At 41.6% G+C, this 25610-nt stretch overlaps 1 protein-coding gene across 5 annotated transcripts in view; it reads left to right on the plus strand.

The window, feature by feature from the left end:
- The window catches only part of hivep1 (HIVEP zinc finger 1), a 239673-nt gene that overhangs the window by 159005 nt on the left and 55058 nt on the right, over positions 1 to 25610 (plus strand). For 4 of the 5 annotated variants that reach the window (XM_068001734.1, XM_068001730.1, XM_068001733.1 and 1 more), the window contains exons 4-5: positions 2985 to 9172; positions 20799 to 20935. In XM_068001734.1, the coding sequence (XP_067857835.1) occupies positions 2985 to 9172; positions 20799 to 20935 (6325 nt within the window). The remainder of the gene's footprint in view (positions 1 to 2984; positions 9173 to 20798; positions 20936 to 25610) is intronic. The other variant, XM_068001732.1, reaches the window with a different exon arrangement.

Below are 25610 nucleotides of genomic sequence, written 5' to 3' on the forward strand. Positions count from 1 at the left end.
ATAAGTAATTGTACATTTCTTCTGCTTTACATTGATTGCTTTTTATGTTGATAGCTGTTCCAGGAATCATGAGAATGACTTGTAGTAACAACACTCATAGCCACAATATTACATTGTAATGGCTGTTAATAGAGCAGGACAGCAAACTCATCTATAGGCAGGCGTGAGTATAATTGAAATGTAAAAGTCGTGGCCCAACACAGTGAAGCTATTTTAACTAGAACTCGGGGAAGCCCGCCTGGTGGCAAACCCACCGGAGAAACCTGGCGTGAGGCGGCAGAGTGGCTAGAAGAGGCCATGGTAAGTTTCAATTTTTTTACTCTTAGAGAGGATTTCTTGGGGGCCAGGAGAAGCAGGAGTGCTCTTCTGGGCCCTGGAAGGAATCTTTGGGCCTCCCCTGCCCCTGCCGGATGCTGATGTGAAATATTAAAATGAGGCCCAGCAGTTAAAATCGTTTACGGGCTTCACGCACCAATCCCGTCTCAAGTTAAAATCAACCCCCGGTAAGTGCAAAATGATTGTCAAATTGGCTGATAAATTAAATCACTAAATGAAACCATTCCTTTCCATTCAACAAAGTGGCATGTATGTTGTTTGGTCAACCAGAGATCAGAGATAAAGAAGTAAGCGTCTGAATTTTTGATTTAGCTGTCTGGACTCTCGCTAATATTCCACATCCCTCAAAGAAATCCTAATATCTGCAGGTAACTTTGTTTTAAAATCCAGACTCTGAAAAATTCATTTTCAGCTACTACATATAACTAAATTCTGAAGCTTTGATGAAGTGTTACACGCCTAAAACATTGTAACCGGTCTTTTCCCCTTTACAGATGCTCACTGACCTGCTATGTATTTCCAACATTTTATTCTTAGATTTCCAACATTTTAAGTTTTTCCTTTTTATGTCTATATGACTAAGTTGATCATTTTAATTTTAGTTTCTGCAAAGCACAAGTCTTCATTAAATCCAAAGCAAAATAGTGCAGATTCTGGAAATCTGAAATAAAAACAGAAAATGCTGGAAATACTCAGTAAGTTAGGCAGCATCTGTGGAGAAAGAATCAGATATAACGTTTCAGTTCGATGACCCTTCATCAGAGCTGGAAGAAGTTGAAGTTTAAACAGTTTTTAAGCAAGTACCGAGCCAGAGAAAAGGAGTGGGGGGGGGGGGGGGGAAAGGGGAAGAAAGAACAAAAGGGAAGGTCTCTGATAGGGTGGAGGGCAGGAGTGATTAAATGACAAAAGGGATGATGGTGCAAGACAAGGAGGGTGGTAATGGGACAAGTAAAGAATCAAAAGATGGGTCTAGAGGAGCTGTAAATGGCAACATCTGAACCATTACCAGCACTTGCTGTCTGAAAAAATGGGAACAGTGCTTATGATTTGAAGTTATTGAAGTCAATGTTGAGCCCAGAAGATTGTAAAGTGCCTAATCGAAAAATGAGGTGCTGATCCTCGAGCCTCCGTTGAGCTTTATTGGAACAGTGTAAGAGGCCGAGGACAGAGGTGTCGGAGTGGGACGGAGAATTAAAATGGCAACCGACCGGCAGGTCAGGGTCATGCTTGCGGACGGAGCGGAGGTGTTTAGCAAAGCGATCACCCAATCTGCGTTTGGTCTCTCCAATGTAGAGGAGACCGCATTGTGAGCAGTGAATACAGTATACTAAATTGAAAAAAATACAAGTAAATCACTGTTTCACCTGGAAGGAATGTTTGGGTCCATGGACGGTGGGAAGGGAGGAGGTGAAAGGGCAGATGTTGCATCTCCTGCACTCGCATGGGAAGGTACCGTGAGGAAGAGAGCGGGTGTTGGAAGAGTGGACCGGGGTGTCGTGGAGGGAGCGGTCACTTCAGAATGTTGAAAGTGGAGGGGAGGGGAAGATGTGTATTGGTGGTGGGATCGCGCTGGGTGTGGCAGAAATGGCGGAGGATGATCCGTTGAATGTGGAGGCTGGTGGAGTGGAAGGTGAGGACAAGGGGGATCCTATCCTGGTTCTGGGAAGGAGGGGAAGGGGTGAGGACAGAAGTGCAGGAAATGGGACGGACACGGTCGAGGGCCCTGTCAACTACAGTGAAGGAGAATCCCCGGTTGAGGAAAAAGGAAGACATATCAGAAGCACTGGTGTGGAAGGTGGCATCGTCAGAACAGATGCGACAGAGATGGAGAAATTGGGAGAAGGGAATAGAGTCTTTACAGGAAGCGGGGTGGGAGGAAGTGGAATCAAGGTAGCTGTGGGAGTTGGTGGGCTTATGGTAGACATTGGTTGACAGCCTATCCCCAGAAATGGAGATAGAGAAGTCGATGAAGGGAGGGGAAGAGTCAGAGATGGACCATGTGAAGGCGAGGGATGGGTGGAAATTGGAAGCAAAGTTGATGAAATTTTCCAGTTCAGGATGAGAGCAGGAAACGACACTGATACAGTCATCACTGTACCAGAAAAAGAGGTGAGGGAGGAGACCTGAGTTGGACTGGAACAAAGAATGTTCCACGTACCCCACAAAAATGCAGGCATAGCTAAGGCCCATACGGGTTCCCATAGCGACACCTTTTATTTGTTGAACAAGTCTTCATTACTTCAACTTTTAACTCTGTATACAACAGTTGATTTTACAAACAGTACATCCACCAGTACTGCGAATTGGGAAATGGCGAGCGTACTTCAATGGTTTCCATCTATTAAAATTAAATGAAAGATTATGTGAAGTGCACCCGTAATGTCCATATATATGAGGCTCCATGCCAGGAGTGCAATTTCATAAAATCGGCTCGATAATCTTTAATTCATTGTGTCAAAAATTATATGAAATCGTGTACAGTGAAGTTTTGCGATATAACCATTATAAAGATAATGTCTTGAAAGCAATCAATTTTTGTACACATAGTCATGTAAATATGATTTACTGTATATGCCTGAAACCTTAATACCGTTGTTTAAATGCAGTGAAGCAAAAGAAATTGATTTCTTAACTTAATTTTGTTTTAGTAGAATCCCATGACTCTAGACGAAAAGGAAAACCAAATGCAGCTAAAGGTATAAAGCGGAAGAAAGTTGTGGCTGAAAACGTGACAAAGAAAATCCCCAAATCACCTGTGAAAACTCCGTTAAAGTTTTGTAATGACGGACAAAATGTGGAGGCAGCCGTTTCTGTCGGTGATATTCCAACTGCTTCTACACTATTAAAAGAACACTCGCTTGTCCAAAATGGAGGACTGGAGAGAGAAAGAGAAATTGAGCAAGAATGCTCACAAGACCTAAACCTCATGTGTGAGGCAGCTGAAGCTAGAGCTGGCAGGTCAATGCAGAAAAAGATTGTGGCAACGCAGCACTCAGTTGAGCCATGCAACAAATCCCCAAATGGGGGAGCTCAACAACTAGAAACCGATGCTACACTGAAATTGCTAGTGTCGGAGAAACCTCCCTCATTATCCTACGAACATCCAGAGCATCAGATTCAACATCTTTCTTTACTACGTGAACATTGGATCATTAAAGCTGAGAGCAATGCTTGCAGTACAAATGGGAGCTCTCCTTCTTATGCAAGTACTGCTTTTGATGTCTTATTGAAAGCTATGGAGCCAGAACTAAAAACTCTATCAAAGGTAAAATTCTCTGTAGCTGAGTCGGAGTTAAGAAAATCAGACATCATTGTTGGAACCCAGGGACAGTCGAGTGGAATATCAACAGTTACTGCACAGCCCCTAAATCAAACTTCAGTATGTAAACCTGAATTTGCTACAGACCCACAGTACTATTCAAATGTTACTCAGATTGTGCCCAAATCAGAGAATAGAGAGCAAGCACAGGTTCAGCCTACGTCTCACTTACACTACCAGCAAACTCGACTTGTTTCCCAGGCTGCACAACAAAATCAACACCATGCCTTATCTCAGAGGTTTAACGGATTACCATCACACCAGCAGAGCCAAGGAAAACACCATTTTCAACCAACGTACAACTTAACCATGACTTCTTTACCTCATTCTCAAACACCTGTCATGCCACATGGACTGCATCAAAGTCAGCTCGTGATCCATCCAAATCAGTCAATGGCAGCTAATCCACCTAATTGTGTTCGAGTGGGATCTGGTTCTAAACAGCTGCAGGTGACACCAATTGTCAACTCTGGGATGGACCAAGTTGCTGATATTCTACTTAAAGACCAGAAGCCTAAAAAGCAAGGGAAGTATATTTGTGGGTTTTGTAACCGAGCTTGTGCGAAACCTAGTGTTCTCCAAAAACACATTCGATCACATACAGGTGAACGACCCTACCCATGTGTTACATGTGGGTTTTCATTTAAGACTAAAAGTAATTTATATAAGCACAAAAAGTCCCATGCACACGCAATCAAACTTGGTCTTGTTTTGAGATCAGAGAGCAGCAGTACATCAGTGTCACAGGAATCTGACCGAGCATTTAGTATTCATTCAGATGTAGAGGAAAGTGGTGAAAGTGAGGCTGAATCCACATCTGAAGAAAAATCTTTTGACCAAAAGCACTTTGAACTGGAAACTGCGCAAATAACCGACAATGTGTCCTATTCAGAAACACCAACATTCCCTAGGAGTCTTACGTCATCCGACAAACTAGTAAATAAAACTGTTGGTTATGATGCTTATGAACGTGCAACACTGCATAAATCCTCTGAGCCAAAAGTTACAGCTGCTTTACCCAAAGTGGTGGTTTACCCTGTGAATGTTTCCCCTTTAAGGGCTGATAGCCCAAAAGTGACAGACACCGTTCTAGAACCAGCCACTGCACAGCGGCAAACCGATTTGCAGACTGCCAAGATGGAGTCAACCTCCGCTTGGATGCCTTCACTGAAGAAGCAAGACACTGATCGCAAGCAGCGGGTAGAAATGAGCCCACAAGAAGAAGAAAAGCCTCAATCGGTGGCAGCACATGCACAGCTTCAAAGACAACAGGCCACTGATATCAGTCAGCAGCAAGGGAAGTATCATTTGAGCCCACGAAGTTTAGGGAGCACAGACTCCGGGTATTTTTCTCGCTCAGAAAGTGCAGATCAGCAGATGAGTCCACTAAGTCCTTACATTAAGCCAGTGTCCAGTACTGAAGTTGATCCCAACAAGAGCAGTTTGCCTGGTCCACCTCATAGCAACCAAGTTATGGCCGCTGTTTTACAGATAAACTCAATCGAAAAACCATCAAAACTAACAGCTCCTGTTCGTACTCCGATAGCAACAAAAACACTTGAAGAACGTATTTCCAAGTTGATCTCAGACAATGAAGCAGTAGTGGATGATAAACAGCTGGATAGTGTAAAACCAAGAAGAACGTCTCTTTCAAGGAGAGGAAGCATAGACTCACCAAAACCATATACATTTAAAGATTCGTTCCAGTTTGATCTAAGGCCACTTCATTCTGGAAGGAGAACAAGCTCCAGTTCTGATATACCCAAGTCCCCCTTTACACCCACTGACAAGTCAAAACAAGTGTTTCTTTTATCAGTTCCTCCTCCATTTCCTTCACTTGATTGTTTACCGATTACTAGAAGTAACTCAATGCCGGCTACTCCGGAATACTCAGCCATACCTGCAAATACAGTGCCTGCAGCACACCCACTTCGAGAGAGCCAGTCATTTGACGATAAAATTGGAGGTTCATTTAGCGATGATGTCTTTGTTCCCGGGCCACCTACACCTCTACAACTTGCCCATCCCCGAACCCTCGTCAGACAGACTGCAGTAGAAGATTCATCAACTAGTGAAGGGCAAAGCTTTGCTTCCACACGCTCTATGGATGAGGGTTGCCATAGGAGTAACATGGCTGCAGGGGTTTCAGTGCCAAGAAGTAAATCATTTGAGCATGGGTTGCGTATGCAGGAAAAAGTGAAAAAATCGCAAGGACGGGGATCAATGTATGAATGTGAAACTTGCAGAAACAGATACAGAAAGCTGGAGAACTTTGAAAATCACAAGAAATTCTACTGTTCGGAGCTCCATGGGCCAAAACTTAAACCAACAGTCACAAAAGATTCGGAACACGAAGCAGTATCGCGCAGCATGCCGCCACAGTTGCTACATTACAGGGTAGTGGGAACAACAGGTGTGCTCCAACAACCACATAAGATGAGGAAAAGGAGGAAAATTAAAAGTATTGGTGATGATGATGAAGCGTTAACCAGTGATGGTACTGGGACAAAAACTGTAAATAAGGAATCTTTATCAGATCAGATACATGCTGCTGTCTCTGGTATGTCTCACAGGAGCAATGCAGGCGGTGGCACCCAACTGGCAAGTGTCAGTGTGAAGAGTTTACGTGGACAGCCTTTTCAGGAGAGCAACATGGAACATTCCCTGGAGGCTCCAGTGTCTTTTGGCAGTGAAATTCAAACCAAACCATTTCAATGTTCATTGCAAGAAAGAGGAGAGTTAAGTAGGACCAGTAGTGGAGTGTCTGTAATCCAACACACAAACTCTTTGAGTAGGCCCAGTTCATTTGAGCAATCAGAATCTGTTGATAGAATTTCTCCTAGTCCTGTGCAAGAAAAGGAAATCCATGACAAAAATATGCAGCTTTCTATATTCGTGAGTGGTAAAGAAGATGCTTGTCACCAATCCACAGTTTCCCAACAGCAATCTAAAACTTCTGGGATAGCGAGAGCAGCAATATGTGAAACTTCGAGATCATTACCTGCTGATTGCACGCCACTACAGCAGTTAAGACTGGTGCGTCAACATAACATCCAGGTCCCTGAGATTTTGGTCACAGAAGAACCAGACCGGGAGCAGGGCACCCATGGAAATGAGCAGGAAAAGGTGACGGAAAAATTTCATTGGCCTCAGCGAAGTGAGACACTTTCGAAGTTACCAACAGAGAAACTCCCACCAAAAAAGAAAAGAATCCGCTTGGCTGAGATGGAACATTCGTCTGGTGAATCTAGCTTTGATTCAACACTGTCAAGGCATTTCAGTCGGGACAGCAGTTTGTCTTGTTGTTCCAATTTCTCAGCTTCTTTTGATAGGGAGGATGCTCCGAGGACTGAGAGTCCTTCAAAGGTGGAAGCAATTAATAAATCAGCTGAGCTGGCACTGGTTAATCGCTCAAATACACTTGGTGTGCCCAGTCCACACTACAGAGAAATAAAACGTGCTGCATCTGAACAGAGCAGTTGTGTGCAACAGTCTATGGAGGCTACTGCAGGAATTCGTAGCAAGTCATTTGATTGTAGTATCATATCCACATCAAGATCTACATCACCTGAAGTTTCTATGGAAATGATTTCAACCATGGCTTCTGGAATAGTAGCTTCTGGCTCTGTATCACTTATTGAAAGGAGAAGAGGTCCTCTTGTACGACAAATGTCTTTGAGTATTAGCCCAGAAATTCCTCAACCTTTGGTTTTGCCTTCCAATTTATTCCAACAAAATTTGACTCTGCAGGTAGCTGCCATGCCACAACTCCAAAACTCCTTATCCCATAGATCATCGCCTGTATCCTTTTTAACTTCACAGCATCAGTTGTCTTGCGTGGCACAAGTTCGTCACATAGTACAGCATGAGCCACAGTTTTCAATACAAGATATAAACGTGAGCAATCAAATCCATGTTAAACAACCTTTAGTCCAAGCATCTCCTGCTCAGAAGCCCAAGTCATGTCTGGTTCCACAAGGAAACCTAAAAGCACTGCCTGCAAAAATAACAGCAGCTCACATAGCCCAACAAAAACTGTGTCCAATTATATCTCTTCCTTCTGCAACTCAAGGTAATATGTTTGCTCCTAAATATCAGCTTCAACTTGTTCAGAAACAATCCTGCCAGCCATATTTGCTTCCTAATGTTACATCCCAACTGCCAGTTATTCCCCTCTCTATTCCTGTTACTCTAGGATCAAGTGGGGTAACTTCAAATATTTCGTCCCAGTCACTGGAGATCATTTCAAATTTGTATTTGGTCCCTCCGGTCCAACATGTCCTTTCTGGCCAGTCGTCCGGTCAGGTACAACCTCTGGCTTCTCTGGTCATGCCTGTTGGAATCCAGAGTAGGAAATCTGCTTATAACACTGCTACCCTTACAACACTGCCACAGATTTTGGTCACACAAGACCAAACAAACCAGCCAGCTCTAGTGATTTGTAAACTTGATGATACAGTAAATTCAACCACTGATGAGGAAATGCCTTCAGGATCAAAGGATCATCTGGAAGCCCAACAAAGTAAAATAAACTCTAAAATGAAAATGTCTGTTATTCCTGAAAATTGTAATTCCCAGAATGAAAGCAGAAGTTCATTTGTACTGAGTGGTTTGAAAATGCCATCAGGCGGTCTACTTGCACAAGAAACTACAGGAACTAGTAAACGCATGCTGTCACCGGCAAACAGCTTAGATATTGCAATGGAAAAACACCAGAAACGGGTTAAGGATGAAAATGGATCTGCAATTACTGGTAATGTGACACCAATACAGTTACAGAGCATGAAATCTGTTGAAATTAATAAGCTTAGGAAGCCCATGTTAGTGAGGCAGCTTTGCACAACAGATCAGATTGAAGGCTCATTGCCTGTTGAACAGGAAAGTACCATGAAAAACTGTCCTCAAACCTTAGAGCTCAACAGCTCCCCAATAAAGTCTCTCCATGAGGTGCCCGTATCTTGCCAGGGTGGGCCTCCGGTAGTTTCAAGAGAGGCTTTGGAGCCTGAAAGTTCAAAACATTCTCCCTCCCCTTCAGGCACCGTCATTCGGAAGTCACCAATACCTGTATCCTCTAGTTCTCCACAAGCACACACCACTCTATTGAAGTCACTCACTAATATTCAGGGTAATAAGTCACCATCAAGTAATGACCAAATGCAGCCAGCCAACAACCAAGGCCGAATAAAAGTGGGAGCTTCCTTTCCAGTCACAAGTACACGAGATGTACATCGTGCATCACTTTCAACTCTGAAGACTTCAACAAATTTTAGTTGGTGTTGCCTGACACAGCGCAAGCCTTTACATATGCAGCACATGGACAAAAATGCCTCTGCATATGCTACGTGGCCTATCAGCCCTAACAATCCTAATCCACTGGGTCTACCAACTAAAGTTGTACTTGGTCTTCTCAACTCAAAGCAGAAGAATAAAAAAGTGATGTACACACAAGCAAAAACCACCCTGCTTCATTCTGGCATATTGGTACCTTCAAGCAAGTGGAAAGCTGATAAGTCCAAGGTATTAAAATTATTTTAATAGACCAACGAATCTCTTATGGCCTTGCTAACAGTTGGGCAGAGGAAATTGTATGTTTTTTAACTATGCTTGTTATAATGGGCCAAAATGGGGGCAGACCTAGGTTACTCATGCCACCAGTTCAGGGAGCATTAGTGTTAAAGTAATAGAAGTATGTGCTACTGTTATACTTTATGCATTTCCACTCGTCATTACAATAATAACAGACAAGATAAACAGGAAATCTTAAGTATTGGTCTGGCCATCATAGTGTGGGGCAGGCTTGATGGACCAGCTGGTCTTTTCCTGCTCGTCAATTTTGTATGTTTCTAATTGTATATACTAGTTGATCTTCTGTGGCACAGCAAAGTGAGTCAGACAATTTGTTGTTTAATAATCATAGAAATGTTTATGCCATGACAAGATAACATCTGGGCCACAAATTTACAGTGACTAAAGTCAAATTCGATTCTTAAAAAAAAATGTATTCTGGATTTTTACTGCTGCTTCAGAGATTGAATTTCATAACTCTTGGGGAAAAATAGAGTATGAGAGTAAACTTGCAAGGAACATAAAAATGGACTGTAAAAGCTTCTACAAGTATATAAAAAGAAAAAGATTAGTGAAGACAAATATAGGTCCCTTACAGTCAGAACCATAGAACCATACAAAAGATACAGCACAGAAGGGGGCCATTCAGCCCATCGTGTCCGCGCCGGCTCGAAGAAAAACCAGGTGCCCATTCTAATCCCACCTTCCAGCACCCGGTCCGTAGCCCTGCAGCTTACAGCACTTTGGGTGCAGGTCCAGGTACTTTTTAAAAGAGTTGAGGGCCCCTGCCTGTACCACCAATTCGGGCAGCGAATTCCATACACCCACCACCCTCTGGGTAAAATGGTTTTTCCTCATGTCCCCTCTAATCCTTCCGCCAATCAGCTTAAATCTATGCCCTCTAGTTCTTGAACTCTCCGCTAGGGGAAACAGGTACTTCCTGTCTACTCTATCTGGGCTGCTCATAATTTTGTACACCTCAATCAAGTCACCCCTCAGCCTCCTCTGCTCCAAGGAAAACAACCCCAGCCTATCCAATCTCTCCTCGTAGCTGCAATTTTCAAGCCCTGGCAATATTCCTGTAAATCTTCTCTGCACTCTCTCCAGAGCAATTACGTCCTTCCTGTAATGTGGTGACCAGAACTGCGCACAATACTCCAGCTGTGGCCTTACCAGCGTTTTATACAGTTCCATCATTACATCCCTGCTTTTGTATTCTATACCTCGGCTAATAACGGAGAGCATTCCGTATGCCTTCTTCACAACCTTATCTACCTGTACTGCCACCTTCAGGGACCTGTGCACATGCACTCCAAGGTCTCTCACTTCTTCTACCCCTCTCAATATATTCCCGTTTACTGCGTATTCCCTTTTACTGTTTGCCCTCCCTAAGTGCATTACCTCACACTTCTCCGGGTTGAACTCCATTTGCCACTTTTCCGCCCACTCCACCAACCCGTTGATATCTTCTTGGAGTCTACAGCTATCCTCTTCACTATCAACTACATGGCCAATTTTTGTGTCGTCTGCAAATTTGCCAATCATGCCCCCTACATTCAAGTCCAAATCATTAATATATACCACAAACAGCAACACTGAGCCCTGTGGCACACCACTGGAAACGGATTTCCATTCGCAAAGACATCCATCGACTTTTGCCCTTTGCTTCCTGTTACTGAGCCAATTTTGGATCCAATTCGCCACATTTCCCTGTATCCCATGGGCTTTTACCTTGCTGACCAGTTTGCCATGTGGGACTTGTCAAATGCCTTACTAAAATCCATGCAGACAACATCCACTGCACTACCCTCATCAATCCTCCTGGTCACTTCCTCAAAGAATTCAATCAGATTTGTAAGGCATGACCTTCCCTGAACAAATCCATGCTTACTATCCCTGATTAAACCATGCCTTTCCAAGTGACAGTTTATCCTATCTCTCAGTATTGATTCTAATAGTTTGCCCACCACCGAGGTAAGACTGACCGGCCTATAATTGTTCAGCCTTTTCCTCGAACCCTTTATAAACAATGGTATTACGTTTGCAGTCTTCCAGTCCTCCGGTACCTCCCCTGTATCAAGTGAGGATTAAAAAATGATCCTCAGAGCATCCGCTATTTCCTCCCTGGCTTCCTTCAATAGCCTAGGAAACAATCCATCTGGCCCTGGTGACTTATCAACGTTCAAGGATTCCAATCCCTCTAGTACTTCCTGTTTCGTTATGTTTACTATATCCAATAGTTCACACCTCTCCTCTTTAACTATTACTTCCGGATCATCCCTTTCCTTTGTGAATACAGAGACAAAATATTCATTTCAAACCCTATCCACATCCTCTTCTTCTATACACAAGTTATCCTTATCATGCCTGATAGGTCCCACCTTTTCCTGAGCTATCCTCTTGTTCTTAATGTACTGATAAAACATCTTTGGGTTTTCTTTAATCTTACTAGCGAATATTTTTTCATGCCCCCTCTTTGCTTTCCTTATTTCCTTTTTTACGTCATCCCTGTACTTTCTATACTCCTCTAGGCTTTCTGCGGTATTTAGTTTTCTGTGACAGTCATAAACTTTCTTTTTCTGCTTTATCTTGCCCCGTATACTTCTAGACAACCAGGGGGCTCTAAATTTGGCAGTGCCACCCTTTTCCGTGAAACGGGAGAATTTATAATGGGGAACAGGGAAATGGCACAGCAATTAAACAAATACTTTGGTTCTGTCTTCACGGAAGAGGACACAAATAACTTCCCAGAAATGCTAGGGAACCAAGGGACCAGTGAGAAGGAGGAATTAAAGGAAATTAGTATTAGTAAAAAAATAATGCTGGAGAAATTAATGGGACTGAAAGTCGATAAATCCCCAGGACCTGATAATCTGCATCCCAGAGTACTAAAAGAGGTTGCCATGGAAATAGTGGATGCATTGGTAGTCATCTTCCAAAATTCTATAGATTATGGAACAGTTCCTACAGATTGGAGGGTGGCAAATGTAACCCCACTATTTAAAAAAGGAGGGAGAGAGAAAACAGGGAACTACAGACCGGTTAGCCTAACATCAGTAGTAGGGAAAATGCTAGAGTCTATTATAAATGATGCGATAACAGGACACTTAGAAAATATCAACGGGATTAGACAAAGTCAGCATGGATTTATGAAAGGGAAATCATGTTTGACAAACCTACTGGAGTTTTTTGAGGATGTAACTGGTAGAATAGATAAGGGAGAACCAGTGGATGTGATTTATTTAGATTTTCAGAAGGTCTTTGATAAAGTCCCACATAAGAGGTTAGTGTGTAAAATTAAAGCACATTGGATTGGTGGTAATATACTGGCATGAATTAAAAATTGGTTAACAGACAAGAAACAGAGAGTAGGAATAAATGGGTCTTTTTCGGAGAGGCAGTGTTTAGTGGGGTACCACAGGGATCAGAGCTTGGGCCCCAGCTAGTTACAATATATATCAATGGTTTGGATGAGGGAACCAAATGTAATATTTCCAAGTTTGCTGACGACACAAAACCAGGTGGGATTGTGAGTTGTGAGGAGGATGCAAAGAGGCTTCAAGGTGATTTAGACAAGTTGAGTGAGTGGGCAAATACATGGCAAATGCAGTATAATGTGGATAAATGTGAAGTTATCCACTTCGGAAGGAAAATCAGAAAGGCAGAGTATTATTGAAATGGTGATAGATTGGGGAATGTTGATGTTCAAAGGGACCTGGGTGTCCTTGTACATCGGTCACTGAAAGCAAACATGCAGGTGCAGCAAGCAGTTAGGAAGCAAATGGTATGTTGGCCTTCATTGCAAGAGGATTTGAGCACAGGAGCAAGGATGTCTTACTGCAGTTATGCAGGGCCTTGGTGAGACCACACCTGGAGTATTGTGTGCAGTTTTGGTCTCCTTACCTAAGAAAGGATATACTTGCCATAGAGGGAGTGCAGCGAAGGTTCACCAGACTGTCTCCTGGGATGGCAGGACTATCGTATGAGGAGAGATTGGGTCGACTCGGCCTGTATTCATTCGAATTTAGAAGAATGAGAGGGGATCTCATTGAAACATATAATATTCTGACAGGGCTAGACAGACTGGATGCAGGGAGGATGTTTCCCCTGGCAAGGGGGTCACAGTCTCAGGATATGGGTTAGGACATTTAGGACTGAGATGAGGAAAAATTTCTTCACTCAGAGGGTGGTGAACCTGTGGAATTCTCTACCACAGAAGGCCGTGGAGGCCAAGTCACTGAATATGTTTAAGAAGGAGCTCAACAGATTACTAGACACAAAAGGCATCAAGGGGTATGGGGAGAGAGCAGGAATATGGTATTGAGATAGAGGATCATCCATGATCATATTGAATGGCGGAGCAGGCTCGAAGAGCCGAATGGCCTACTCCTGCTCCTATTTTCTGTGTTTCTATGTTTCTGTTAAAGTGTAAATGAGTGGCTTTTATATTTTACATATTTTCCATTACCTGTGTATTTAATTTTTATCGCTCAGTGCTACACTGAAGTGTCAGCCTACATTATATGCTCATGTCTCTGGAATAGGGCTACCACTGAGGCAAGGCTGACACCTGGGATTGAAAGTGAGATTTGCCTCTCTGCCTAATGCATTTTCCAACATTCATAGAAGACAAAATAAAAGATAGAGCAACTGTGTAATCAGATCAGTAATTTTTTTCTTATTTTCGGACATACAAACACTTTTTTAAAAAGAGCTTAATATAAATTTTACCTCAGTAAAGCTTTTCCCTGATCTTTTCTTAAAATAATTTTGAAAAACTTTTAAGCAGCAATTCTTAGAAGCTAGAGAAAAAAATATTCCTCAGTATATTGACTGAACAGTACTGATGTATGCTGGTAAATTAGGCAGACTGCACATGCTCAGACTGCACAACCCAAATTCAGGTCACAGCTCTGGGTAACAATATGAACCCCAACTTCAGTGAAAGCATTTAAAGATGCAAAAGACAATTCAGTGAATAAAATTAATCATAGTATCATGAAATATGTAACTTTTTTGAAATGTTAATTTTATTTAAATCATTACTTCGGACATTAGAAATTTCACACTGAGGGAAAAAATAACAGATGAAGAAAAATTTCAGAAAGCATATTGAGTAATTTTAGGAAACGCAGTGGCCATATTGTACAATCCATAAAATAGCAATTGATTTGTGTCACACAAACTTGACGTGGAGATGCCGGTGATGGACTGGGGTTGACAATTGTAAACAATTTTACAACACCAAGTTATAGTCCAGCAATTTTATTTTAAATTCACAAGCTTTCGGAGGCTTCCTCCTTCCTCAGGTGAACGTTGTTGGAAATGAAATCCTCGAAATGAAATCGCATTTATAAATCACAGAACAATGCTTGGTGATTACAGACAGTTTTAGCCATTGAAAAATCCCATCACAGTGCCACCTATTAGAGTAACAGGTACTGCAGGTTTTCAACTAAATGAATGCCCCATATAGCAAATTTAATATAATAGATATATATAATAAAATAAATATATTTAACTTAGTATATTTATAAAATAAATATATTTCATTTAGTGAAACAAAAAAGAGGCATAAGAGTATTTTATTTTTATTTCCAAATGGGTTGTTCAAAATATTTTGCAAAATTTATTTACAGTCAAAATATGCAATAGCCTCTCTTATTGTGAAAAAGTGATTATATTGCAGCATATTTGATTGCAGGATGATGGCTTTAATTAGTTCTATTTCCTGGCAAAATATAAAAGAATGTGACTTCCGGTCATTGTGATCCTTTAACACCAATGTTCACTCAGGAACAGGCAACACATTTCTTTGTTTATAAATAAAAGTTGCTGATCTGCTGCAGCTATTCCCTCAAAATTGTATTTTGCAATAGCGGTATAAGAAAATATTTGGGAGTAGTTAAGAATTTTATTAGCACTATTACAGAATCACCTCAATAAATCCGTTCTACTTTACATACTTTTTAAAAACAATTCTTTCACAAGTAGCAATTTCTTATCTCCAACATTTATTAACTGTTGTTCAGTACTAGAACTAAAGAAGTGTCATCTAATACACCACTACCTTTGGATGTGAACAAGAATTTATCTTCTTTCAATGCTTTTCTTTTTATGAAAGTTTTAAATTCCATGCCTGGATCATGACTGTTGCATTCCACATTGCAATGCTGGTGCAGACCACACAGAGTTTGGTATCTGCTTCAGCTGCTGAGGAGCATTGTTACTAGCACTGACACTAGAAGGTTGACTTTTAAAACTCATCTGGAAAAGTTAAAAGCAAGCACTAGCTTCATCTAAAAACTCCCAGACACGACATGAGGTGCCGATGTGCACACACTTAGAATAGAGATTCTAGCACTGGTATACTCAACTGCTGAATATTGGGCAATTGATGGAGTGCTGCACTGTTGGAGGTGCCTTCTTTCGGATGAGACATCTGCTCTCACAGGTGGGCGTTAAAGATCTCATGGCACTTTTCAAAGAAGAGCAAGGAAGTTCTTCCCGGTGTCCTGGTCAATATTTATCCCTCAACTAACATCACAAACAAATTATCTAGTTATGTATTTAATTGCTGTTTGTGGAATCTTGCTGTGTGTAAATTGGCTGCTGCATTTCCCGATATTACAACAGTGACTACACTTCAAAAGTACTTCATTTGCTGTAAAGTGCTTTGGGACGTCTTGAGGTTCTTCCCCTGTTCTTTTGTGTTTTCTGCTCTCCTGTGTGATCCAAACGTTTGGGAGATGCCTGTAGTCTTCCTAGGATCCTACTAATAAGGGAAACTTTTTCTTTGCCCAAGTAGTGACAAGCATTAAATCAGCCATTGTGATCATCCTCTATGGACCGAACATCTTGTCAATGGGGACCAAATATTGCACTATTCCCCTCAGAGTCTTCAACAGCTTGGCTTGAGATGAATAGTCTTTTTGAAAGAAGTGTTATTTCCTTAAACAATGAATACTGTTATGTAGCCATAAAAGCCTTTATTTCAGAAACTTAGATGGGAGACAGCTCATGTTTTGTCACCAGAATAACTCCTTCAGAGCTGGCGGACACCACGTTTTGTTGGTTGACCCATCCTCTTATGTCTGGCACTCAGCAAGACTGCATCCAAACTTTTTTCCTAAAATTGTCACTGAATTAATGTTTTGCAAGGAATTACAGTGCTTACATTCATCCTACATGTGCAGTTCATTCAGCACCCTTTGAGAAGCAGGGAAAAAAATGAAAAAAACCTTCCTTAGGAGAGTAAGACTGACTTTTGTGTTGTGCACCAGAAACTGCTTTGCATCTATGAAAAGTAGCAGTATAACTCGTGTGTCAAGTCTTGATTTAATCTCCGAGTATACTTAAACTTTGCCCATTTGACACTGGTTTAAGCTGCAGTATAACTCCTAGTTGGTATTGAACTACATTACAAATTGCCTGGGCAGTCCATTGAAGCTCCTGCAACTTAAAAAAAAATTGAATGCAATGCTTTTAATGGTGTGTCTGCTTCCTCCTAACCAAGAAGCAAACTTGTAACTTATTTGATATGGAAAGGGTGTTGCCGAACCATGTTGTGACACTATTCACATTACTGCCGGCAAGGCAGCCAAACAGGGCCGAATAAGATGCATCCGATGATCCTTAATGAAATAAGGGAGCAAATTGCAGGAACTCTGGCACAAATCTTCCAGAAATCACTGAATATTAGAGAGGTGTTTGAGGACTAGAAAAAGGCAGATGTTACTCCTAATTTTAAAAAACGTAGTAAAAGTGACCCAGACCAGTGAGTTTGACATCTATTGTGGGTAAATTATGGAAATCCTAATTAAAGATAAGATCAGGGAGCATCTGAATAGAAATGAAATCATAAAAGATAACCAATATGGGTTCATGAAGGGGAGGTCTTGTCAATCTAATTTACTGGTTTTCTTGGAGGGGAGAAAGGAGCTTGATAAGGGTACGACAGTGGACTTGGTGTACTTGAATTTCAGTAAGGCCTTTGATGCAGTTCCTCTGGAAAGGCTGGTACTGAAAATATAGAAAGCAAGAATCAGTGGAAATATTTTACAATGGATACATAATTGGTTGACCAAGGGAACCCAGGGAAAAGTGGTAAAGGGATTATCATCAGCTTGGGAGAATGTTACCAGTGGGGCCCCACAGGGGTCTATTTTGTTTAATATCTTCAGAAATGATCTGGAGCTCGGAGTTATAAGACAATGGCTAAATTTGCAGATTATACAAAGCTAATGAAGGTGGTAGACTCCAAAGCTGAACGGGATAAGCTACAGGAGGATTTGTATATATTTGGGAATTGGGCAGACAGGTGACAGATGAAATTCAAGGTAGAGAAATGCAAAGTGCTTCACATGGGGACAATAAATCTGGGAAAGGACTATTACTTAATTGGAAAGAAAATAATGTGCATGGAAAATGAAAGAAATCTGGGGGTCCTGATTGACAATAAATTGAAGCTGTCACAAAAATGTTCGGTGGCAATGAATAAACCAAATCAGATGTTGGGATGTATTAAAAGGTCAATATTGAGCTGAAACAGTGAGGTAATCCTGCCAGTTTATAAATCGTTGACGAGACCGCACTTAGAATACGGTGTATTCTATAGACTCTGGAACAGTTCCTACAGATTGGAGAGTGGCAAATGTAACCCCACTATTTAAAAAAGGAGGGAGGGAAAAAACAGGGAATTACAGACCAGTTAGCCTAACATCAGTAGTGGGGAAAATGCTAGAGTCTATTATAAAAGATGTGATAACAGAACACTTGGAGGGCATTAACGGGATTGGACAAAGTCAGCATGGGTTTATGAAAGGGAAATCATGCTTAACAAATATACTGGAGTTTTTTGAGGATGTAACTAGTAGAATAGATAGGGGAGAACCAGTGGATGTGGTGTATTTGGATTTTCAGAAGGCTTTTGATAAGGTCCCACACAAGAGGTTAGTGTGCAAAATTAAAGCACATGGGATTGGGGGGAATATACTGGCATGGATTGAGAATTGGTTGACAGAGAGTAGGAATGAACGGGTCTTTTTCCGGGTGGCAGGCAGTGACCAGTGGGGTACCGCAGGGATCAGTGCTTGGGCCCCAGCTATTCACAATATATATCAATGATTTGGATGAGGGAACTAAATGTAACATTTCCAAGTTTGCAGACGACACAAAGCTGGGGTGGAATGTGAGCTGTGAGGAGGATGCAAAGAGGCTCCAATGTGATTTAGACAAGTTGGGCGAGTGGGCAAGAACATGGCAGATGAAGTATAACGAGGATGAATGTGAGGTTATCCACTTTGGTTGTAAAAACAGAAAGGCAGATTATTATCTGAATGGTGATAGATTGGGAAAAGGGGAGATGCAACGAGACCTGGATGTCCTTGTACACCAGTCGCTGAAAGCGAGCATTCAGGTGCAGCAAGCAGTTAGGAAGGCGAATGGTAAGTTGGCGTTCGTTGCAAGAGGATTTGAGTTCAGGAGCAGGGATGTCTTACTGCAGTTATACAGGGCCTTGGTGAGACCATGTCTGGAGTATTGTGTGCAGTTTTGGTCTCCTTATCTGAGGAAGGATGTCCTTGCCATGGAGAGAGTGCAACGAAGGTTTACCAGACTGATTCCTGGGATGGCAGGACTGACGTATGAGGAGAGATTGGGTCGACTAGGCCTATATTCACTAGAGTTTAGAAGAATGAGAGGTGATCTCACCGAAACATATAAAATTCTAACAGGACGAGACAGACTAGATGCTGGGAGGATGTTCCCGATGGCTGGGGAGTCCAGAACCAGGGGTCACAGTCTCAGGATATGGAGTATGCCATTTAGAACCGAGATGAGGAGAAATTTCTTCACTCAGAGGGTGGTGAATCGGTGGAATTCTCTACCACAGAAGGCAGTGGAGGCCAAGTCAGTAAATGTATTCAAGAAGGAGATAGATATATTTCTTAATGCTAAAGGGATCAAGGGATATGGGGAAAAAGCGGGAACTTTGGAAGATCAGATGCACAAGTATTGCTCGCTTTGAGACTCTAAATATAAATTAATTATCAGTTTAAATATTTACTTGAAAAGGCTGAGTATGTAGGCAAGTATTTTGCAAAAGGAAAGTATATCAGCAATTGAATCTGAGCTGGTATCTCAAACAAAAACCTCCCACTTCTTGTCTCCCTTGGGATGCATAATAAACATACAGTCCTTTTTACCTCATGCTCTGTCTCATCACAAATTGCATAATTTTAGTAATTGTTAATGAAAATAGGAATGTCCTGATGCACCAATAGAACTGGAACTGTTTATCCCTACTCTTTTGTCTCCTTTCTGCCAACCAATTACCAACCCATTTCATGAGGTTACCTCCAATTCCTTGCGCTCTAATTTTTGCTAATAATCTTTTGTGAAGAATCTTATCAAATGCCTTCTAGAAGTCCATATAGACAACATCCATAGACACTCCCCTGTCTACCTAGTCAGTGACCTCCTCAAAAAATTCAACTACCCTTCACAAATCCGTGCTGACTCTCTTTGATCAGCTCATACTTGTTCAAGTGCTTAGTCATACTGTCCCTAATAGATTCCAGTAACTTCTGTTAAACTGACAGGTCTGTAGTTTCCTGGTCTCTCCCTTCCTCCTGTGTTAAATAATGGAGTGACATATGAAATTTTCCAATCCAAAGGCACAATTCCCAAATCTAGAGAGCATTGGAAAATTATGACTAATGTGTCTGCAATTTCCCCACCTGTTTCTTTTAATACCCTAGGGTGGAAACCATCAGGTCCTGGAGATTTCCCTACCTTTATTCCCATTATTTTCTCCATGACCATTTTTTAAAACTTGTATTAAATCCACTAAGTTCCTCCCGATGACTTATTTTCCCTTTTACCGTTGGTATTTTGTCCTCTTTCTCCACTGTGAAAACTGATACAAAGTACTCATTTAACAAGTCTGCCATTTGCTAACCATCCATTATAGTCTCATCTCTATCTGTCTTTAATGGGCCCACATTCCCCTTACCATACTCTCTCAATATATTTATCAAAACTTTTAATGTTAGCTTTGATATCTTTTGCAAGTTTTTGTTCATACTCCCTTTTTGCCCCTCTTACTTTCTTTGTATCCCCTTGTTGTTTGTTACAGCTGTCCCAATTTACTGCATTTTCATTTTCCCTTGCATTTGTGTAAGCCTTTTCTTCTAGCTTAATAGTGTCTCTTGCCTTGTTTGTTGACTATGGTTGCTTACCTGCACAAGCGGAGCTTTTGCCTTTTAAGGTATGTACTGGTTTTGTATTGTACCAAATACTTATTTGAATACTTCCCACTGTTCGTCTGTAGGTTTACCCATTAACAGCTCAACCCAATTTACTGTGGTTAATTTATTTCTCATCTCTTCGAAGTTTGCCTTGCTTAACTTTAAAAGCAAGGTTTGTGACTCTTGCTTCTCCCTCTCAAACCTAATATAAAATTCAATCATATTATGGTCACTATTCAATATAAAATTCAATCATATTATTACCATATAGAAAAATTATTTATTTTCTATAATTACTGCTGAATAAGTTAATTGTTTGTTTTGGACAGGCATTGATCAGTCGAACCCCTGCGATCAGTGAACATAACAGTAAGGACAAGTATGAAAATCAAGAAGTTAGTGATCCTGATAAAGAGCATGCTGCAATCAAAATTGAACCCAGGCGAATCAAGATCTTCGATGGGGGGCAAGTTTATATTTAAAACACTTTTTCTTTATGCCAGTAAAAAATAAGGATAACTAAAGCAGAGTGGTAAAGTCATTCCTGTAACTTGTGTTCCTTTCCCTCTTAATTACTATGACATTTCAAGACAATATATCACATTCCTCTGGTCATTCTCACTTCATTGGGCTGCCAGATTTGGCATATCCTTCTGCTGACTAAGTATTACGGCTAGAAATAGTAACCCAGAGTTCTCACTTTTTATGTAAGCTTACTCTTCTCACCCTAATATGACCATTAAGTTAATATGACAGGGAACAATCTGAAGGCTTGCCAATATGGTGAAAATCTCCTGACTGACTGTAAAGACCTAAGGAAAATGGGTTTGAGCAGTTTCATTCGAACCCGATCAGTAGCAGAGTCCACAGCAGGAAACTGTGGCACTGAAGTGACAGTCCATTCATGGAGGCCATGACAATGACTGGTGAGGGAAATGGAAATGGAAAAATTCACCCTGATGGTCAATTGTGGTTGGGGTTAAATCTCAATGTAAATAAAGCTTTATCCACTTAGTATATTAATCTGTCAGCATGAGCGGGGGCATATTTGAGTAATGTCTTAATAATTGCTATTTAAATACATTTAATGACTATAAATGTGCACTAGTGTTCCTAGTCTGCGTGGCTTGTATAATCTAGTTGCCTGTATAACCTGGTTGCACAGTGTGTTGTGTTCATATTGCATGGTACATATTCGTCTATGGGTGTTGTGTGTTAGAGCTGAGATACGGTTGTCAACTCTAGTTGGATGCATTCCTGGAGATTTGATTACATGACATTTAATCATGGGGAGTAAGGAGAGAGAGAGACCAAACTGTTATGACCTAGAGTTTGGGAGAGGAAAGCAACAAACATTGGAGTAAGAACGGGAGCATTAAAAACACTAATGTTGCAAACGGTTCATGACAAAAGTACTATTCTGTACAAGTAGTAAATACCAGTGGCTTGTGAGAGCAAATCACCAAACCTAAAGTCTGAGCAGACAAGGCCAAAGTTCCATTGACATATTGGGGCAGAAGTTGCTCCCGAAATAATGGAGGTGCTCAACAGCGCTCTCTGGGGAAAGCAGCAAGAGCCAAGCTCGTGGCACCACGGGTGGCTCTGCTGCAGAGGAGGGGAGGAAGAAGAGTGGCAGGGCTATAGTGATAGGGGATTCAATTGTAAGGGGAACAGATAGGCGTTTCTGCGGCCGCAAACATGACTCCAGGATGGTATGTTGCCTCCCTGGTGCTAGGGTCAAGGATGTCATGGAGCGGCTGCAGGGCATTCTGGAGGGGGAGGGTGAACAGCCAGTAGTCGTGGTCCATATCGGTACCAACGACATAGGGAAAAAAAGGGATGAGGTCCTGCAAGGTGAATTTAAGGAGTTAGGAGATAAATTAAAAAGCAGGACCTCAAAGGTAGAGATCTCAGGATTACTACCAGTGCCATGTGCTAGTGAGTATAGGAACAGGAGAATAAACCGGATGAATGCGTGGCTGCAGGGATGGTGTAGGAGGGAGGGATTTAGATTCCTGGGACATTGGGACCGGTTCTGGGGAAGCGTGACGGGTTACACCCGAGCAGGACCGTGATCAATGTCCTCACGGGGGTGTTTGCTGGTGCTTTTGGGGAAGATTTAAACTAGAGGGGCAGGGGGATGGGAACCTGAGCGGGGAGTCAGAAGGAAGTAAAGTTGAGAGCAGCAAGAGAGGGGAAGACCCAGGGGAAATTTACAATACAAATAGTACAAACAGTTGTTCAAGAACAAGTGAAAGGGAAAAGCATAGAGCAGCAGAAAGAAAGTGTACTTTAGGAACTACAGATAAAGTGAAAATTAGAAGGTGAAAAGCGATTAACCCAGCATCAAAGCTGAAGGTCAGGCTAGGGTGTGTGGCCCAACTAAGAGTTCTAGATACAAATGCACGGAGTATAAGGAATAAATTAAATGAACTACAGGTTCAAATTCAAATTGGAGGATATGACATGATAGCTGTTACCGAGACATGGCTGCTGGATGGTCAGAATTGGGAACTAAATATACCGGGTTATAAGGTCTACAGGAGGGATAGGGAAAATGGAAGAGGGGGAGGAGTAGACTTAATGATTAGAGATGAAATCATTTCAATGATAAAGGAGGATATAACGAGGGGTAAGCAGCCAACAGAGACCTTATGGGTTGAATTGAGAAATAGGAAAGGATCTAAGAATATAGTGGGAGTTGTGTATAGGACCCCTGGCAGCAGCTCTGAAGTGCTAGATTGTACAAATGCAGAGATTAGACAAGCGTGTAAGAAAGGCATAGTGGTCTTAATGGGGGACTTTAACCTTCACATAGATTGGAAAAAGCAGACTAGCAACTGTCAGAAAAGTAGTGAATTTCTTGAGTGTGTCCGGGATAGTTTTCTACAGCAGTATGTCCTAGAGGCAACAAGGGGGCAAGCCATATTAGATTTAGTAATGAGTAATGAACCAGATTTAGTTAACAGCTTGACTGTAAGTGAACATCTATCCAATAGCGATCATAACATGATCGAGTTCAGGGTAGTGTTTGAAAGGGAAAAAAGTGAATCAGCTGCTAAGATTCTAGACTTGGCCGACTTCAATGGGATGTGACAGAGACTGTCCATAGTAAACTGGGCAAATCTGTTAATGGGTAAAACGACTGATGATCAGTGGGAAATGTTTAAAGAAACATTTAACGTGATACAGAATCGGTTTATACCCCTGAGGGGCAAGAATTCTACTTGCCAAAAAAAACAGCCATGGACAACTAAAGAGGTAAAAGACAGTATAAGACATAAGGAAAGGGCATACAAAAAGGCAAAAAATGGCACAGATCCTGGTGAATGGGAAAGAGACAAAGATCAACAAAGGGTCACAAAACAGATAGTAAGAGTTACAAAAAGAGAGTATGAAAAGAAACTTGCAAGGGATATCAAAACCAATACGAAGAACTTTTATAGTTATATTAGGAAAAAGAGGGTGGTCAGGAGCAGTGTTGGCCCCTTAAAAACTGAAAGTGGGGATATTGTCATTGACAATGGGGAAATGGCGGACATGTTGAATAATTACTTTGCGTCAATATTTACAGTAGAAAAAGAGGATAGCATGCCGGAAACCCCAAGAAAACTAATATTGAGTTGGGGACAGGGACTCAATAAAATTAACATAAGTAAAACAACCGTAATGAAGAAAATAATAGCACTAAAGAGTGACAAATCCCCAGGACCAGATGGGTTCCATCCCAGGGTTTTAAAGGAAGTAGGTGAGCACATTGCAGATGCCCTAACTATAATCTTTCAAAGTTCTCTAGATTCAGGAACTGTCCCTCTAAATTGGGGGTCCAATTGCCAAAAAAAAACAGCCATGGACAACTAAAGAGGTAAGAAACAGTATAAGACATAAGGAAAGGGCATACAAAAAGGCAAAAAATGGCACAGATCCTGGTGAATGGGAAAGAGACAAAGATCAACAAAGGGTCACAAAACAGATAGTAAGAGGGGTCCTAGTGCAAGAAAATCAAAAGGTTAGTATGCAGGTGCAGCAGGTGATCAAGAAGGCCAACGGAATGTTGGCTTTTATTGCTAGGGGGATAGAATATAAAAACAGGGAGGTATTGCTGCAGTTATATAAGGTATTGGTGAGACCACACCTGGAATACTGCATACAGTTTTGGTCGCCATACTTAAGAAAAGACATACTTGCTCTCGAGGCAGTACAAAGAAGGTTCACTCGGTTAATCCCGGGGATGAGGGGGCGGACATATGAGGAGAGGTTGAGGAGATTGGGACTCTACTCATTGGAGTTCAGAAGAATGCGAGGCGATCTTATTGAAACATATAAGGTTGTGAAGGGGCTTGATTGGGTGGATGCGGTAAGGATGTTCCCAAGGATGGGTGAAACTAGAACGAGGGGGCTTAATCTTAGAATAAGGGGCTGCTCTTTCAAAACTGAGATGAGGAGAAACTTCTTCACTCAGAGGGTAGTAGGTCTGTGGAATTTGCTGCCCCAGGAAGCTGTGGAAGCTACATCATTAAATAAATTTAAAACAGAACTAGACAGTTTCCTAGAAGTAAAGGGAATTAGGGGTTATGGGGAGCGGGCATGAAATTGGACATGAATTTAGATTTGAGGTTAGGATCAGATCAGCCATGATCTTATTGAATGGCGGAGCAGGCTCGAGGGGCCGATTGGCCTACTCCTGCTCCTATTTCTTATGTTCTTATGTTATGTTAATTGCACATGTCACTCTGCTTTTTAAGAAAGGAGAGAGAGGGAAACCAGGGAATTATAGACCAGTTAGCCTAACATCTGTTGTGGGGAAAATGCTGGAGTCTATAATTAAGGATAGGGTGACTGAACACCTCGAGAATTTTCAGTTAATCAGAGAGAGCCAGCATGGATTTGTGAAAGGTAGGTCATGCCTGACAAACCTGATTGAATTTTTTGAAGAGGTGACTAAAGTAGTGGACAGGGGAATGTCAATGGATGTTATTTATATGGACTTCCAGAAGGCATTTGATAAAGTCCCACATAAGAGACTGTTAGCTAAGATAGAAGCCCATGGAATCGAGAGAAAAGTACGGACTTGGTTAGGAAATTGGCTGAGCGAAAGGCGACAGAGTGTAGGGATAATGGGTAGGTACTCACATTGGCAG

Source organism: Heptranchias perlo, chromosome 2, assembly GCF_035084215.1.
Source record: "Heptranchias perlo isolate sHepPer1 chromosome 2, sHepPer1.hap1, whole genome shotgun sequence".
Taxonomy (NCBI): domain Eukaryota; kingdom Metazoa; phylum Chordata; class Chondrichthyes; order Hexanchiformes; family Hexanchidae; genus Heptranchias; species Heptranchias perlo.